We start from the raw sequence: 12,970 nt of genomic DNA, 5'->3' as shown, positions 1-12,970 counted from the left end.
AGTCATAGAGTTAAAAGAGACCTCAGGAGGTCATGGAGTCCAACCTTAGCTAAAAGCAGGACCAGTACCACTAAATCATCCCAGTCAGGACTTTGTCAACTTTTTATCCCATAGCAAGATCCAAATGGCATGGCTGCCATGAAGACACACACAAGTTAAAGCTGCTCTTCTTTCCTGAAAATTGGTTTAACCGGGAGTGAATCCTTCCTGTGACATAGCAGTGCTTACTGGTGTATCAAGTGCAATTTATGACCAGTGTTTGCCTTTAGTACATAAATATCACCTTCTAGACCCTCAATTAAACTAGCTCCCAAGCTTGATCCTGCTGGAAATCCTTCACATTGTCTCACTGGGTGTTCCGTAATATTTTGACTACATTTCTCTTCCTGTTCCTTTATCTGAACTCCAACTGTGCAGCTGTCACATTTTTTTAAGCTGAGCCATTTTCAGTAGTCAGTGTAAAAGCTTATATAAGCTTCCATAAACTATAGAGTGAGGCTTCTGCAAAATATGTTTGATCAAAACATTCAACACATGTATCGCTTGTGAAGGATCTGAATCTGGCAATAGCACATATCTGGCCCCAGCAAACAACTTCACTAAATCAGAAATAAACTTGGCAGTACAGTTATTTAACAATAATCTGTTAATGATGTTCACCTGGTTATCATATGAATATAGTTCCATTTGTCCAGATGGGAAACCTTTACCCCAATTTGTAAAATAGACTCCACTTCCATCTGTCCAAAGGTACTTGTTTTCATGATTGACATCATTTAATCCAATCCAATTATCAACCCTGGAATCCTTTAAATGGAAGGTCAGAAAGGCTGAAGGAAAGAAGAAAAACAGTTTTCATTAAAGGTAGCAGAGCAGAGCTTTTTTTTTTTTTTTTTTTTTTCCCCCCATCAGAAAAGTGGCTGATGTATCCAGAACTGGGCTGGCTATGGTCCAAATTCTTGGAATATTGAATTTTGTGTATCTTCTAATCTGATAGTTTGCAAACATAGATGAATGTCTAGTGGAAGAAGTGAAAGACACAGATATTGTTTCAACTTTAAGTTAAAAGATACAGGGAAAAACACAACTAAAAGAAGAACAAGATTGGAAGATTTTTATTTTGAACAAAATTGGAAAGGCAATTTGAGGAGGGTAAATTGTTAGTCTGGCAAGCAAGGAATCAGATATACTATTTTTTTATTTGTTCAAGATACCACAAATGTATGTCTAGCTCCCCAAATGTAGTAGCAGTGTCAACAGCAGGTTAATAAAGTGGCTCCTTTGAAGTTGCAGGGTCTTACTCCATTAAGTGCCCTATAGCCTATAACCAGGACTATGAACTCTGCTCTGAAGCACATGGGAAGCCAGAGGCGTTTATAAAGAGCAAGTGTGATATATGTGCATCAGTCTTTATTGCTAACGTTTATTTGGGGATGATGTTGGAGATCACATCTCTGAAAATAATAAAAAATTGCTTGTGTTTGACACGTATGCTGCTCTGATTGCCCTCATTCTCCTGCCCCTTGTTTGCGTGGGGAGCCACTTCAGTGTTCCCTGTAAACTGTGAGCTTGTGCAGCCCCTCATGAGAGATTCAAATGCCTCCTAGCTCATTAGCAGAGTGCCCACAGCTAGATATTTTGTTGTTACATATGGTGTAAATGACTCAGTGAACATAACATTATTCCACTCATGCATGGAAAAGTTTAGAGGGAGCATTGACTGGCACCCATCCACATTACAACTTCATTTACATTTTATACCACTTCTTGATACCCCAACCTAAACTAATTAAAATATGTATTATGAGTTACACACTCCTTTGCAGACAACAGAACTATGTGCCGACCATGCTCATGCATCTGTGCCTGCCATGGTGCCTACCCACATTTGTATTTCTGCTTTCTGGAAAAATCTAGGTAGATAGTCCAAAGTGCCTCAACAAGTGACAGAAAGCAGAGGGAACATGCACAAAGAGCAGCACTAGCAGCATAAGCTGTAAGATATTTTGGACTGTCCTACAAGAAAGCTGGAAAGGAAGAAAACCAATCAAACCGATTACACAAATAAATGGCTATCATCCACTCAACGAAGTAATAGTGTTCTGGTTACCAGAAGACAGTCAAGGGTTAACATCCTCGCCTGACAAGGCAGAAACGTGGCTGCCTGCCAAAAATCACATAAACAGCATCAATCATATTTTGTGCAGACATGAACCAAATTCAGGGCCAACCATATCACTACCTTGACACAGATTTAAAATTGTAGCATATGCCAGCCTACACTTTTTTTTTTCTGGTCAATAAAAAATGATTATCACAGAATTAACCAGATCTAGCATTTCACCCAGGAGCTTACTTTTTTTCATTGAATTAATACTCATTTTTGATTCTCTGTTCTCCCAGCTAATTGTCCTTTAACATTTTCTTAATACAGGTATGAATGTCACTCGTGCCTTATCCTGCTGGGAATAAAACTTGTTGGCTCATTTGCCAAACATTAATGTTCTTGTCCTGCTGGGAAGTGCAACAGGATTTCAGCTGTTCCTTGCACACTTCTGTTGCCAGTAATAATATTGGTTTGTCCCTTCAGTTTCACTGTTTGTATGTTTCTTACCTAATTTGAACCCCTCTGCATATACAACCTTCCAGGAATCTGAACAATGTGCTCACAACTGAAATGTTTGCCTTGGAGCGAATTCAACTAGCTTTTGAAGAAGCAATCATATTTAATCCCTAATATTTTCCCCACACTGAGAGTCTAATTTTCCCCCACCATGTAAAATCATACAGTAGCATGAAGGCAATGGAAGTACTCCAGTTTTACAGTAATATAACTAAGAATATGTCAGAATATAATTCCATTTACTTGTCTGTGGCTCTGTTTGTCTATTTGTTCTCCTTCAATTTGGTTTGGTGCAGTAGCTGTTTTGCATAATCACTGTTTCTCTCTATGTTCTTCTTCTTCTTCTTTGTTAATATTTATATTATTGTAGGGGCTAAGATATACAGTCATACCTATGACCTCTTTGTGCTAGGTGCTGTATAAGCACAGAACAAGACAGTCTGTCTCCTAAAAAATTGAAACAAAGTTTAAGACGAGATAACAGATGTTACAGAAAGGAGGAGGGGAGGCATTGTTGTTTTGGGGATATTTAGAAGGGGATCAGCTAAAAGGAAAGGGAAGGGAAGATAGTGAGGGCACAGGGCAGGAGTAATATGAAGTATAGGATGGGGAAGAGGTGTTTGGAGCCATTAGCCAATGCACACAGGGAAGAAAAAGTCACAGAACATTGTACAGTTTTGACTGGAATGCCCAGAGGTCCCTACTTTAGCTGCTTCTAGTCTCGGGTTGGATGCTCTCCGCAGTTTTGCCCCAGGGACATGTGGCAGGACAGAAAGAGAGGTACCATCTGGATCCTAGTACCTCTGCCATGGATATTCCTCACATTTTCTTATGTGATTTTAATCTATTACAACTCTTTCCCTTTCTCTGACTATATAATGTTTTCCTGCTTCACTTCCTTTTTGTCTTCTGCACACACTGTTCTGCTATGCTATGTAGTTCCTCCCAAAAGAAGTGCATAATGACTTATTTAGCTACGAGTTGAAGCAGTTTGAGATGCACATGTCCAGAAGCCCTGATCTCATCATCAGCAAGAGAGTTCCTATCTGTTTCGAGTCACTTCAGCTGTAAGGATGCTTTGCTGTTAGAAGCTTCTCCTTATACCAGTGTTATTTTTCTGGCAAAATGGACTGGGATGCTGGTAATAGTACAATCATTATGAAGCAAAACTGTCAAAAGGAATCATGGGTGACCTGGAGGGAAATTTTCAACAGATTGAATTTACAGGGGATAGTCTTCAAAAGTTATCAGATTAATTACAAAAATTGAGTGTGACAAATCTCAAACACAATAATCACATCACAATAAAAATCAACCTGAATAAACAGTGGTGTACAAATACCACCACAATCACTTCAAGAGGTGATAAAAAAGTATAATTTAAATTATTTAGAGCTTACCTTTCAATGACCAGTAAGTAGCTGTCATTACATAAAAAACTAAGATTACTAGTATGTTGTGTTAAGAGTTTAGCCTTCCCAGAGTGACATTATCAAAATGGTTATCAAATGTGCAGTCAGATTGAAAATCAGAGAATAATTTATTTGGATCCCATTAGATCTTAGATTGGTATCTCTCCTAATTTTCCTCTTTTCTTTCCTGTGCTTATAAGGGTTAAAGCAGCAAAATAATGTCTTATAATCTCTAAGGAGAAAAAAGACAAAATGCCTGTCATTAGGCATTTTATGTGACTCAACTATTACCACCATTCTCCCAATCTGATAGAATGGTATCTAAGTCCTACCAACTCTAAGTTACTACTGAAAAATAAATAGCACCTCTAATATATACAGTATGTGCTCTCAAATACATATTTTTCTCATGTAACTAAAAGTTTGTTAATTCTATGCGCAATCAGTGACAGACAAAAATAGTACAATTATTACTGCTGCTGAAGAGTTACACTTTAAACTTGCCTTTATAATTACTTTTATTAACTAGATAATAACTGGAACAGTACCTTGTACTTGTTCATTTGGTATGGAAGCTAAATTTCCTCCTAAATTCATACAAGCTGTTCGTGCTGCATGCCATGTCAGTCGCTCATCTTCATTTGAGCCAAACATTTTGTAACACTGAAATAAGAATAAATCATGTAAATATTTTACTTCCTGTCATACTACCTGAAGATAAGTAAGTCATTCTTTTTGAATTAATATGACTGCCATATAACTTCCTGTAATCAAGAAGGAAGGCGATAGCTTTGCTTCATCATAGGAATATTATATTGCATGCTATGAAAAGTTTGTAGGAAAAGTCTCATATACAATGGAGTTGGCATTTGATTATAAAGAGAAAATTAAAACTATAGATACCAAAAAGCGTATTCTTAAAAAAAATCTATTTACCAGATTTCATCTGAAATTATCTCAAAACAACAAGCAGAAGCTGACTGCTTTTTATAGGTCAGCCACCTATATTTGATGAGCTACCGAATGATTGAAACCAGTATATTTATATATGTGTATAAGAGCTCAAAATATAGGCTAAATCAAGTAAAGCAGTGATTTGGGCAATAAAATGCAAAAAATACATTTTTAAAGAAGAGTTTGGGAGTCCGTGAGGCTAAAAATTGCAAAAATGTGCTGATAGAATGTCACAGTACAGAAAAACTTATCTATGTTAACCTGAAACATTCTTGTCAATAGATGTGCTACAATGTGTTCTTCAGCCCAGCCTGCTTGGAAATAGGGGTCAGAACTAGACTGTTTGGTCACTGGCAGCAGAGGAATAGTCTGTTTCCTGAAGTTCTGTCCAGCTGATACAACTTTCACAGCCAGGAGAATTCCATTCTACTTTCATAAATTACTGATTCTAGTGCCTGTACTTTGAATGAAAAACACAATTTCTCCTACTCTGGAACATGAAGGTGATTTTCCCTAAAGAAGCAATCTTTGTATGTCACTTTCTAACTCTGTCTCTAGGGTGGGCTGGATCTATCAACTTTACATTTTCAAGTAAAAATGTATCAATTTTCCTATTCTTTATTGTACTCAGTACCACAGATCTATTACAGAGGGATCTCCCCACTGGTGAGATCCTTGAAACATGGACCTCCAAAATAAGGTAATGTGTATAATATATCTGTATCCTCTATCTTTCCCATGACACTGAAATGTGGAGAATACCTGTGCCAAAAAGTGGCACTGGCCAATGATTAGAGGACCAATATGTAAAATTTAGTGAATTTAGATACCGATGCCCACAAAGCTGCCTAGCAGATCTTAATACCAGATTCAATTTTGATACTTGATAGAAGAAAGAAATACACTTGAATTCACTATTGAATTAATGTTATGGGAATTGTGAAGACTACTTGTGTGAACTGAAAGTATGAATCTGGGTCTCAACCCCCAACTTCATAAACTCATCTTATAGAGCTAGTTATTATCAGTTAGGAGGTTTATTTAATGGATAGGAAGTATATTGACACATGCCACATGAGTTTGAATGCAGTACTGCTTTAAGGACCAGAACAAGAGATTCTTCCTATTGTGCTTACGGAGAGATTTGTTAGGGGGATACAACTGTGGCAACATCACTAATAACTTTGGTTTCACAAGTTTCTGATCCTCTAATAGTGGTAGTGTCCATTCAGAATTCTGAATATAAAGGGCCAGATTCTGAACTCACATACACTAGTGTAAAATCAAAGAAATACTGCTGCAACTGGATTTACACCTCTGCAATTGAGATTAGAATCTGCTTCTAAAATTCCAATTCTTTCTGTTAAATGTCCTAACATGGACACAGAAAATAGGTTAGCCCATGTGTAAAGCAGCACTGGATCAGTATAGAAAGGAAATACATCACCCCCTTAGCAAAATCAATCAAAAAAACAAACCCTCTCTGTATTAAGTCATACACAACATCTGAATTGATAGCCTCTTGCAGAATGAACTAAGCCACTGGAGGAATGGGAGCAGGGATTCTTAAACACAATGGCTACGTCTACACTGGCCCCTTCTTCGGAAGGGCATGCTAATTTTGAACTTGGGAATAGGGAAATCTGCGGGGGATTTAATATCCCCCGCGGGATTTAAATAAACATGGCCGCCGCTTTTTTTCCGGCTTGGGGAAAAGCCGGAAAAAAGCATCTAGACTGGCACGATCCTCCAGAATAAAGCCCTTTTCCGGAGGATCTCTTATTCCTACCTGAAAGTAGGAAAAAGCCAGAAAAAAAGCGGCGGCCATGTTTATTTAAATCCCGCGGGGGATATTTAAATCCCCCGCGGATTTCCCTATTCCCAAGTTCAAAATCAGCATGCCCCTTCCAAAGAAGGGGCCAGTGCAGACGTAGCCAATGTGTTGTTCAACAGAGTTTCCCTAATACACTCTGAGAGGGCTTATTCTTATACCCTACTCAGGACTGATGCTGGCATTTTCAGTTAATAATAAATCTCCAAAATAAGCATTAATCAGAAAAAAAAGTATAAATTCAATTAAATATATACCTGGATTATTCCTGTGTGAAAGATCTGTAAGACTTATAGCAACTTACATTGCTTATATTCCACAATTTATTTCCTAAAGGATTTAAATGTGGTTTTATAATTACCCCAAATAGCTGCACCAACCAATAACTACAAAAATGTAAACAATGCCTGATTTTTTTTCCAGAGAAAATTGCTTGCATGCATCACAAATAAACCTGTCAGCATGCAACAAACCCCTTTGCATGAGAAATGCTGTATGCAGACCTCGGGCCTCACTTTGAGAAACTCTGGCCCTCTTTCTCCAATATTGTATCATAAAATATAAAAATACATTATTGCTCTGTCTAAAATGCAGCACATTGTGGATATGTGACTGTACCTTATTTTGAAACAAAAGCCAAGTTTCCAGACATCCTCCTGAGGCTGAAGGTGTTGTAGGAGAAACAGTTGCATTAATGGAACTGTTGTGCCTTTCACATATATAAGGATTTGGATAACCACAGTTTATATCATTCCATAACCCTGAATGTGAGATAAATACATAACTGGGTGAGACTCTCAGTCATCATGAATCTCATCTCATGAGACACAAGGTGGGTGAGGTAATATCTTTTATTCAGGCCTGCTGCTGGAGGGCAAAAGGGACAACAGCCTCGGGGCCCAGTGACTCAAAAGAGACCGGGGCTTCTGGTCACTGCCACTGCTGCTACTGTGATAGCAGTAGCACCTAGAGCCCCAGGCCCTTTAAATCACCACTGGGGCACTGCATGGCACACTCCAGATGGCTCTAAGGGCTTGTGGGGCATATGCCATGATCTGTGAGGTGCTGAGGGCTGGCTGCCCCCAGCCCCACCCTTCTAGTAGTGTGGAGCCAGCGCCCACCCCACCTTGCCATGGGGCCCAGAGAGGTTGTTGGCTCCCCTGCCTTTCTTGGACCAACTTCTATTAATGAGACAGAGAAACTTTTGAGCTGCACAGAGCTTTTCTTCAGATCTGGGAAGCTGAACTGGATCTACCTATTTTTATATATATTAGAAGATTCTGTATGAGAGGCTGTTTGTTCAAGAACTCCTCCAAAATGGTAAGAGCTAGGACCACAGAATTTGGTGTACAGCTTCCTCTTACCATATCTTAAAGCAAGGTTAGGGTTTGGTTGTGCCAGGAAAACAAGATGTGGTTGGAATTTGATAGTTTTCCATAACATAGAAAGAGAAGGGGAGAGAAAGGAGGAATACAATCCTCATAATTACCATTGGGAGCAGAAAGCACAGGGGAGAGCTATCCTGCTGAGTGACCACTGATGTAATGGCCAGCTGGGGATGGGCCTCTGCCATCCTGCCTGCCATTGGTAAGTGGCCATCCTACCTAATCCCCACCTCCAAATCCAGACTCACCACCGTGCACCCCCAGCCCCTGGGAACACCACCAGGACCTGCCAAATCCAGCTCCAGCCATCCTCCACAGGACTCACCAGCGCTCTCCTTCTCCCACCCTGCCTGCACCATTGGGATGCCCAGAGTGGCTGCTGCAGGCCAACCTGCATGGTCCCGCTCTTCTGCTTCCCCCCCCACTTCAAACCAGGGAGTGCTAGAGGAGGCCTATGCAGCCCCTCTTGCCTCCCAGGTTGGGCATGAGGAGCACCAGTGGGGAAGGCCTGTGATGACCCCTCACCTCTCTGTCCCTTGGTCCCAGGAAATCCCTCCAGGGAAGTCCTGCATGGTCCCTCCCACCTCTCCTGTGTAGCACGTGCAGCAGAGGCCTGTACATTCCCCCTCCCATCTTCCTGGGTCAGGCACTGGGAGCAATGGCCCAGGGGTGCCATGCATAGCTCCAACCCTTATCCCAGCCAGGGCCCTCTTCCTTAAGCCCCGGCCCGACTCCAAATTAAATCCAGAAATGTCATACTACTCACCTAAGTTTTTATACATGACTACACAGTTTTCATCATTGTTTGCAAAGTTGGGTTCATGTGCTGCCCATGCTAAGAAATTCACAGGGGTTCCATCCATCCAGCTTAAAAATCAGATAAAACAGAACATACTTATGCAAAAATATATTTGCTTTCCTGCTACAAAATTCATTCTGCAAAATGTTGGAGAAGTCTATCTACCCTTAGCCTGCGTCTAGACTGGCATGATTTTGCAGAAATACTTTTAACAGGGTGAGTAACTTCCTTTTCTTCTTCAGGTGATGTCCCGTGAGTGCTCCATGTAAGGTGACTATGAAGCAATGCTTCATAGTAGCAGATAAAACTGTCATTGCTGTGTCTGCCGCCAGCTGAGGCCTGATGGTGTAATGCTTAGAAAACTTGTGGTCAGATTCATAGACTCATAGACTCATAGACTTTAAGGTCAGAAGGGACCATTATGATCATCTGATAAATGTCTTTAAGGGGCACACTGTGGAGGAATGCCATGGATGTTGCTATAGAATGGGTGAAGTGTGCTCTCAGTGCCAACATCAGTGGTTTATTGCAAAGGGAATGGCACTGGAGCATGCAACCTGCCATCCGTTTGAAAATGCATTGTGTAGAAATTGGGTTGCCTCTGGAATAGTTTGCAATAGAGATGAACAGATGTGGGGACTTGCAAAATGTCTGAGTTCCGTCAGTATAAAAAGCCAAAGCCCTTCTGACGTCCAGGGTGTGAAGCATGGCGTGTGTAGGAGATGCATGAGGCTTTGGAAAAAAGCATAGATAGGACTATGTGTTCATTAATGTGGAAGCAGGTACTGACTTTAGGTAGAAAGACAGATGCAGTTTCAAAATCACTTTGTCTTGGGCAAAGACTGTGTATGGTGGGCCTGCCATTAGGGCTCCTATCTTGCTGACCCTTCTCACAGAGGTGACGGCCACTAGAAAAAGCACCTTCATTGTGAGGAACAGGAGAGGGCATGTGGTCATTGATTCAAGGGGAGCTCTCAAGTACCAGGTTTAGGTCCAATGACGGTGGTGGAGCCCTGCAAGGGGGTAAAGATTCTGGAGTCCCCTAAGAAAACTTCTAATCACCGGATGCGCAAACACTAATGACCCCTCAATGCGTTCATGGAAAGTCGTAATGGACACGAGGTGTACTTCAGTGGAAGACATAGATAAACCTCCACTCTTCCAGGCATGTAGGTAATGGAGTATCATATGAAATGGGGCTTTGACAAGGTCGGCATACATCCGATGACACCAGGATGAGAAGCACTTCCATTTCTGTAGGTACATTTTTCTAATAGGCTGCCTCCTGCTATGAGGCAGCTCCATGCAACCAGACAGGAGCCAAGCCCGGAGGTGAAGGGTCTGTGGGTGGGGGTGAAGTAGCTTGCCCGCATTCTTGGAGAGGAGCTTGCACCTTTGTGGAAGAGTGGTTCAATGGACATGCAGGAACCAGGTCTGTCTGGACCAGGATGGGGCCACTAGGATGACATGAGCTCCATCTGAGCAGAACTTGCACAGGGCTCTGGGGATCAATGGTACTGGAATGAAGGCATCGTGAATAGGTTCATTCCATGGGATTTGGAATGCATCACCATTGGATCTCCTGCCAAGTCCCACTCAGGAACAGAAATGAGGGCATTTTGTATTGCTCTTGTTTGCGAAAAGATGCATCATTGGGAAGCCCCACCTTTCAAAGAAATGGAATGTGCTACCACGGGGTAGAGTTCCCACTTGTAATCTATAGTGAAATTGCAGCTGAGAGCATCCGCCAGGACGTTGTTGACCTGTGGTAAATAAGCTGCTCTTAAAAGACCCCATTCCAGAGCCATACAGCCTCTGCACAGAGGGATCGAGAGTGAGCTCCACCCTGTCTATGTAGTAGAACATGATTGTAGTATTGTCTGTCAATATACGAATGGTGCAATTGGTGATGCCTGAGACAAAGTGTCTGCATGCATTCCAGACAGCTCTGAGTTCTAATAGATTGATGTGCAACATGGTCTCGGGGGGTAAGCATTTGCCGGTATAAGTGGGTGCCCCCCTATCAAAGGCGCATCCGTTTTGATCTGTAATGATGGTTCTGGTTGAAGAAAGGGGACCCCAGAGAGCAAATTGCAGGGGAATGACCACCATTTGAGGAAGTCCAGTATTTGCTTGGGCACCAGGACCAGCTTGTCTAATGGGTGCTGCGATGGTGTATAGATCATCGCCAGCCAATGCTGGAAGGCACAGAAATGTAGATGTGCATACTGGACCACGTAAGTGATGGCAGCCATATGGCCCATCAGTTGGAGGCAGTTATGGACACTCCGAGGGGTTTGCCAGTAGGGTGGCAAGATCATGCAGCTTATCAAACCTTTGTTGCAATAGATATGCTCTGTCCGATAGGGAGTTGAGCCGTGCCCCTATAAACTCTAAGTCCTGTACGGGATTGAGAGTCGACTTCTGCTCATTTATTATGAGCCCTAAGTAGCTGAAGAGTCTCTTGGTCTTTGACACCATTTCTGTTGTCTCCATTCTCATGCAACCCTTTATTAGGCAATTGTCTAGATATGGGAAGATTACAACCCCTTGATGTTGAAGATAGGCTGTGATGACTGCTAGGACCTTAAAAAAAACCCAATGGAGTGGAGGATAGGCCACAGGGGAGGACCTAGTACTGGAAATTATCATCCCCCACGGTGAATCTCAGGTAGCATCTGTGTGCAGGATGTATCAAGATGTGGAAGTAAGCGTCTTGTAGGTCGAGGGCTGCAAACTAGTCCCCTTTGTCCAGTGCTAGAATGATTGAAGCTAGTGTGACCATCTTGAAGTGTTGTTTCTGCAGGAACTTGGTTAGTGTGCAGAGGTCTAGAATCGATCTCCAGCCTCCTGTACACTTCTGGGTTAGGAAGTAAACTGAGCAAAACCCTCTTCCCCAGAACAGCTCGGGAACTTCCTCTACAGATCCCAGATGGAGGAGCCGATCGATCCCTTGCTCAAGAGGTATGTGGTTGGAGGGGTCCCAGAAGAGGGACTAGAAAGAGGGGAGGGTAGATGGAAGGGAGTCGAATGGGATTATGAACCCCGTACGGATGATTTCCATAACCCAGATGTTATTGTGTCCCAATGATGAAGGAAAGGAAGTAGCCTGTGGTCGAATACATAACTCTGATTTTGCACTGGATAAATGGGGAGGTCGGGCAGGCCCTTGATCAATGTTTCAAATCTGCTGTTTAGAAGCCTGTACACCAGAGGAACATGGTTGTTGTGGGTGCCTCCCTCTGGTCACGTTGCCTGTAATGATTGTGTTTGTATGGCTTGTTTTGAGAATGATTATGTGTCCCTGTTCCTATTATATGGGGTGTATCACTTTCACCTGTATAAAGGGGTGTACTGCTTAGCATGTGCAGAGTATTATGTGAGTTCTTGCTGCTGTGCAAAATCTCATCGGTGTTGGCTGCAAATAGCTTGTGTTTGTCAGAGAGGTCCTCCACCTTAGCTTGGAGTCCCTTTGGGGACCTCTGCGGCATATAACCATAAAGCCCTCCTCATGACCATGGCTGTTGCAGTTGCTCTTGTTGCCATGTTGGCTATGTCAGTTGCCAAGAGTAGCACAATGTGGCTGATTGTGTGCCCTTCACAGATGACCACTCTGAGGATGGGTCTCCTGGATTCTGGCAGGTGTTCCATCAACTTGTCTAACTTTGAGTAATTGTCAAAATCATAGTTGGCTAGAATGGCAGAGTAGTTAGCAAGATGGCTGAGTACACTTTTCTGCCAAATTGGTCTAACCTCTTGTGTTCTTTGTCCCCGGTGTTTGGTTTAAAACGAAGGACTTTTGACTGGTGGTTTGCCGTGTCTACCACCAGTGAGTTTGGTTGACAGTGGGGAAAAAGGAAAGTCTAATTCTTTGGGGGCGGGGGACAAAATACTTCTTGTTTGCCTTTTTACATAGTGGTTGGGCTGAAGCAGGTGTCTGCCAGATGTCATCGGATACCTCCATGA

The 12,970-nt window shown here is 42.2% G+C and overlaps 1 protein-coding gene across 2 annotated transcripts in view; it reads right to left on the bottom strand.

Annotated features, from left to right (window-relative positions):
* The window catches only part of LOC102444982 (macrophage mannose receptor 1-like), a 107,478-nt gene that overhangs the window by 29,165 nt on the left and 65,343 nt on the right, over positions 1-12,970 (bottom strand). For both annotated transcript variants that reach the window (XM_006119498.4, XM_006119499.4), the window contains 4 exons: positions 8,972-9,072; positions 7,439-7,581; positions 4,584-4,698; positions 661-830 (listed from right to left, as the gene is read on the bottom strand). In XM_006119498.4, coding sequence (XP_006119560.2) covers positions 661-830; positions 4,584-4,698; positions 7,439-7,581; positions 8,972-9,072 — 529 coding nt within the window. The remainder of the gene's footprint in view (positions 1-660; positions 831-4,583; positions 4,699-7,438; positions 7,582-8,971; positions 9,073-12,970) is intronic.

Source organism: Pelodiscus sinensis, chromosome 2, assembly GCF_049634645.1.
Source record: "Pelodiscus sinensis isolate JC-2024 chromosome 2, ASM4963464v1, whole genome shotgun sequence".
Taxonomy (NCBI): Eukaryota; Metazoa; Chordata; order Testudines; family Trionychidae; genus Pelodiscus; species Pelodiscus sinensis.
The sequence above is the reverse complement of the archived record's forward strand: the minus strand, read 5'-3'. Positions and strand labels throughout refer to the sequence as shown.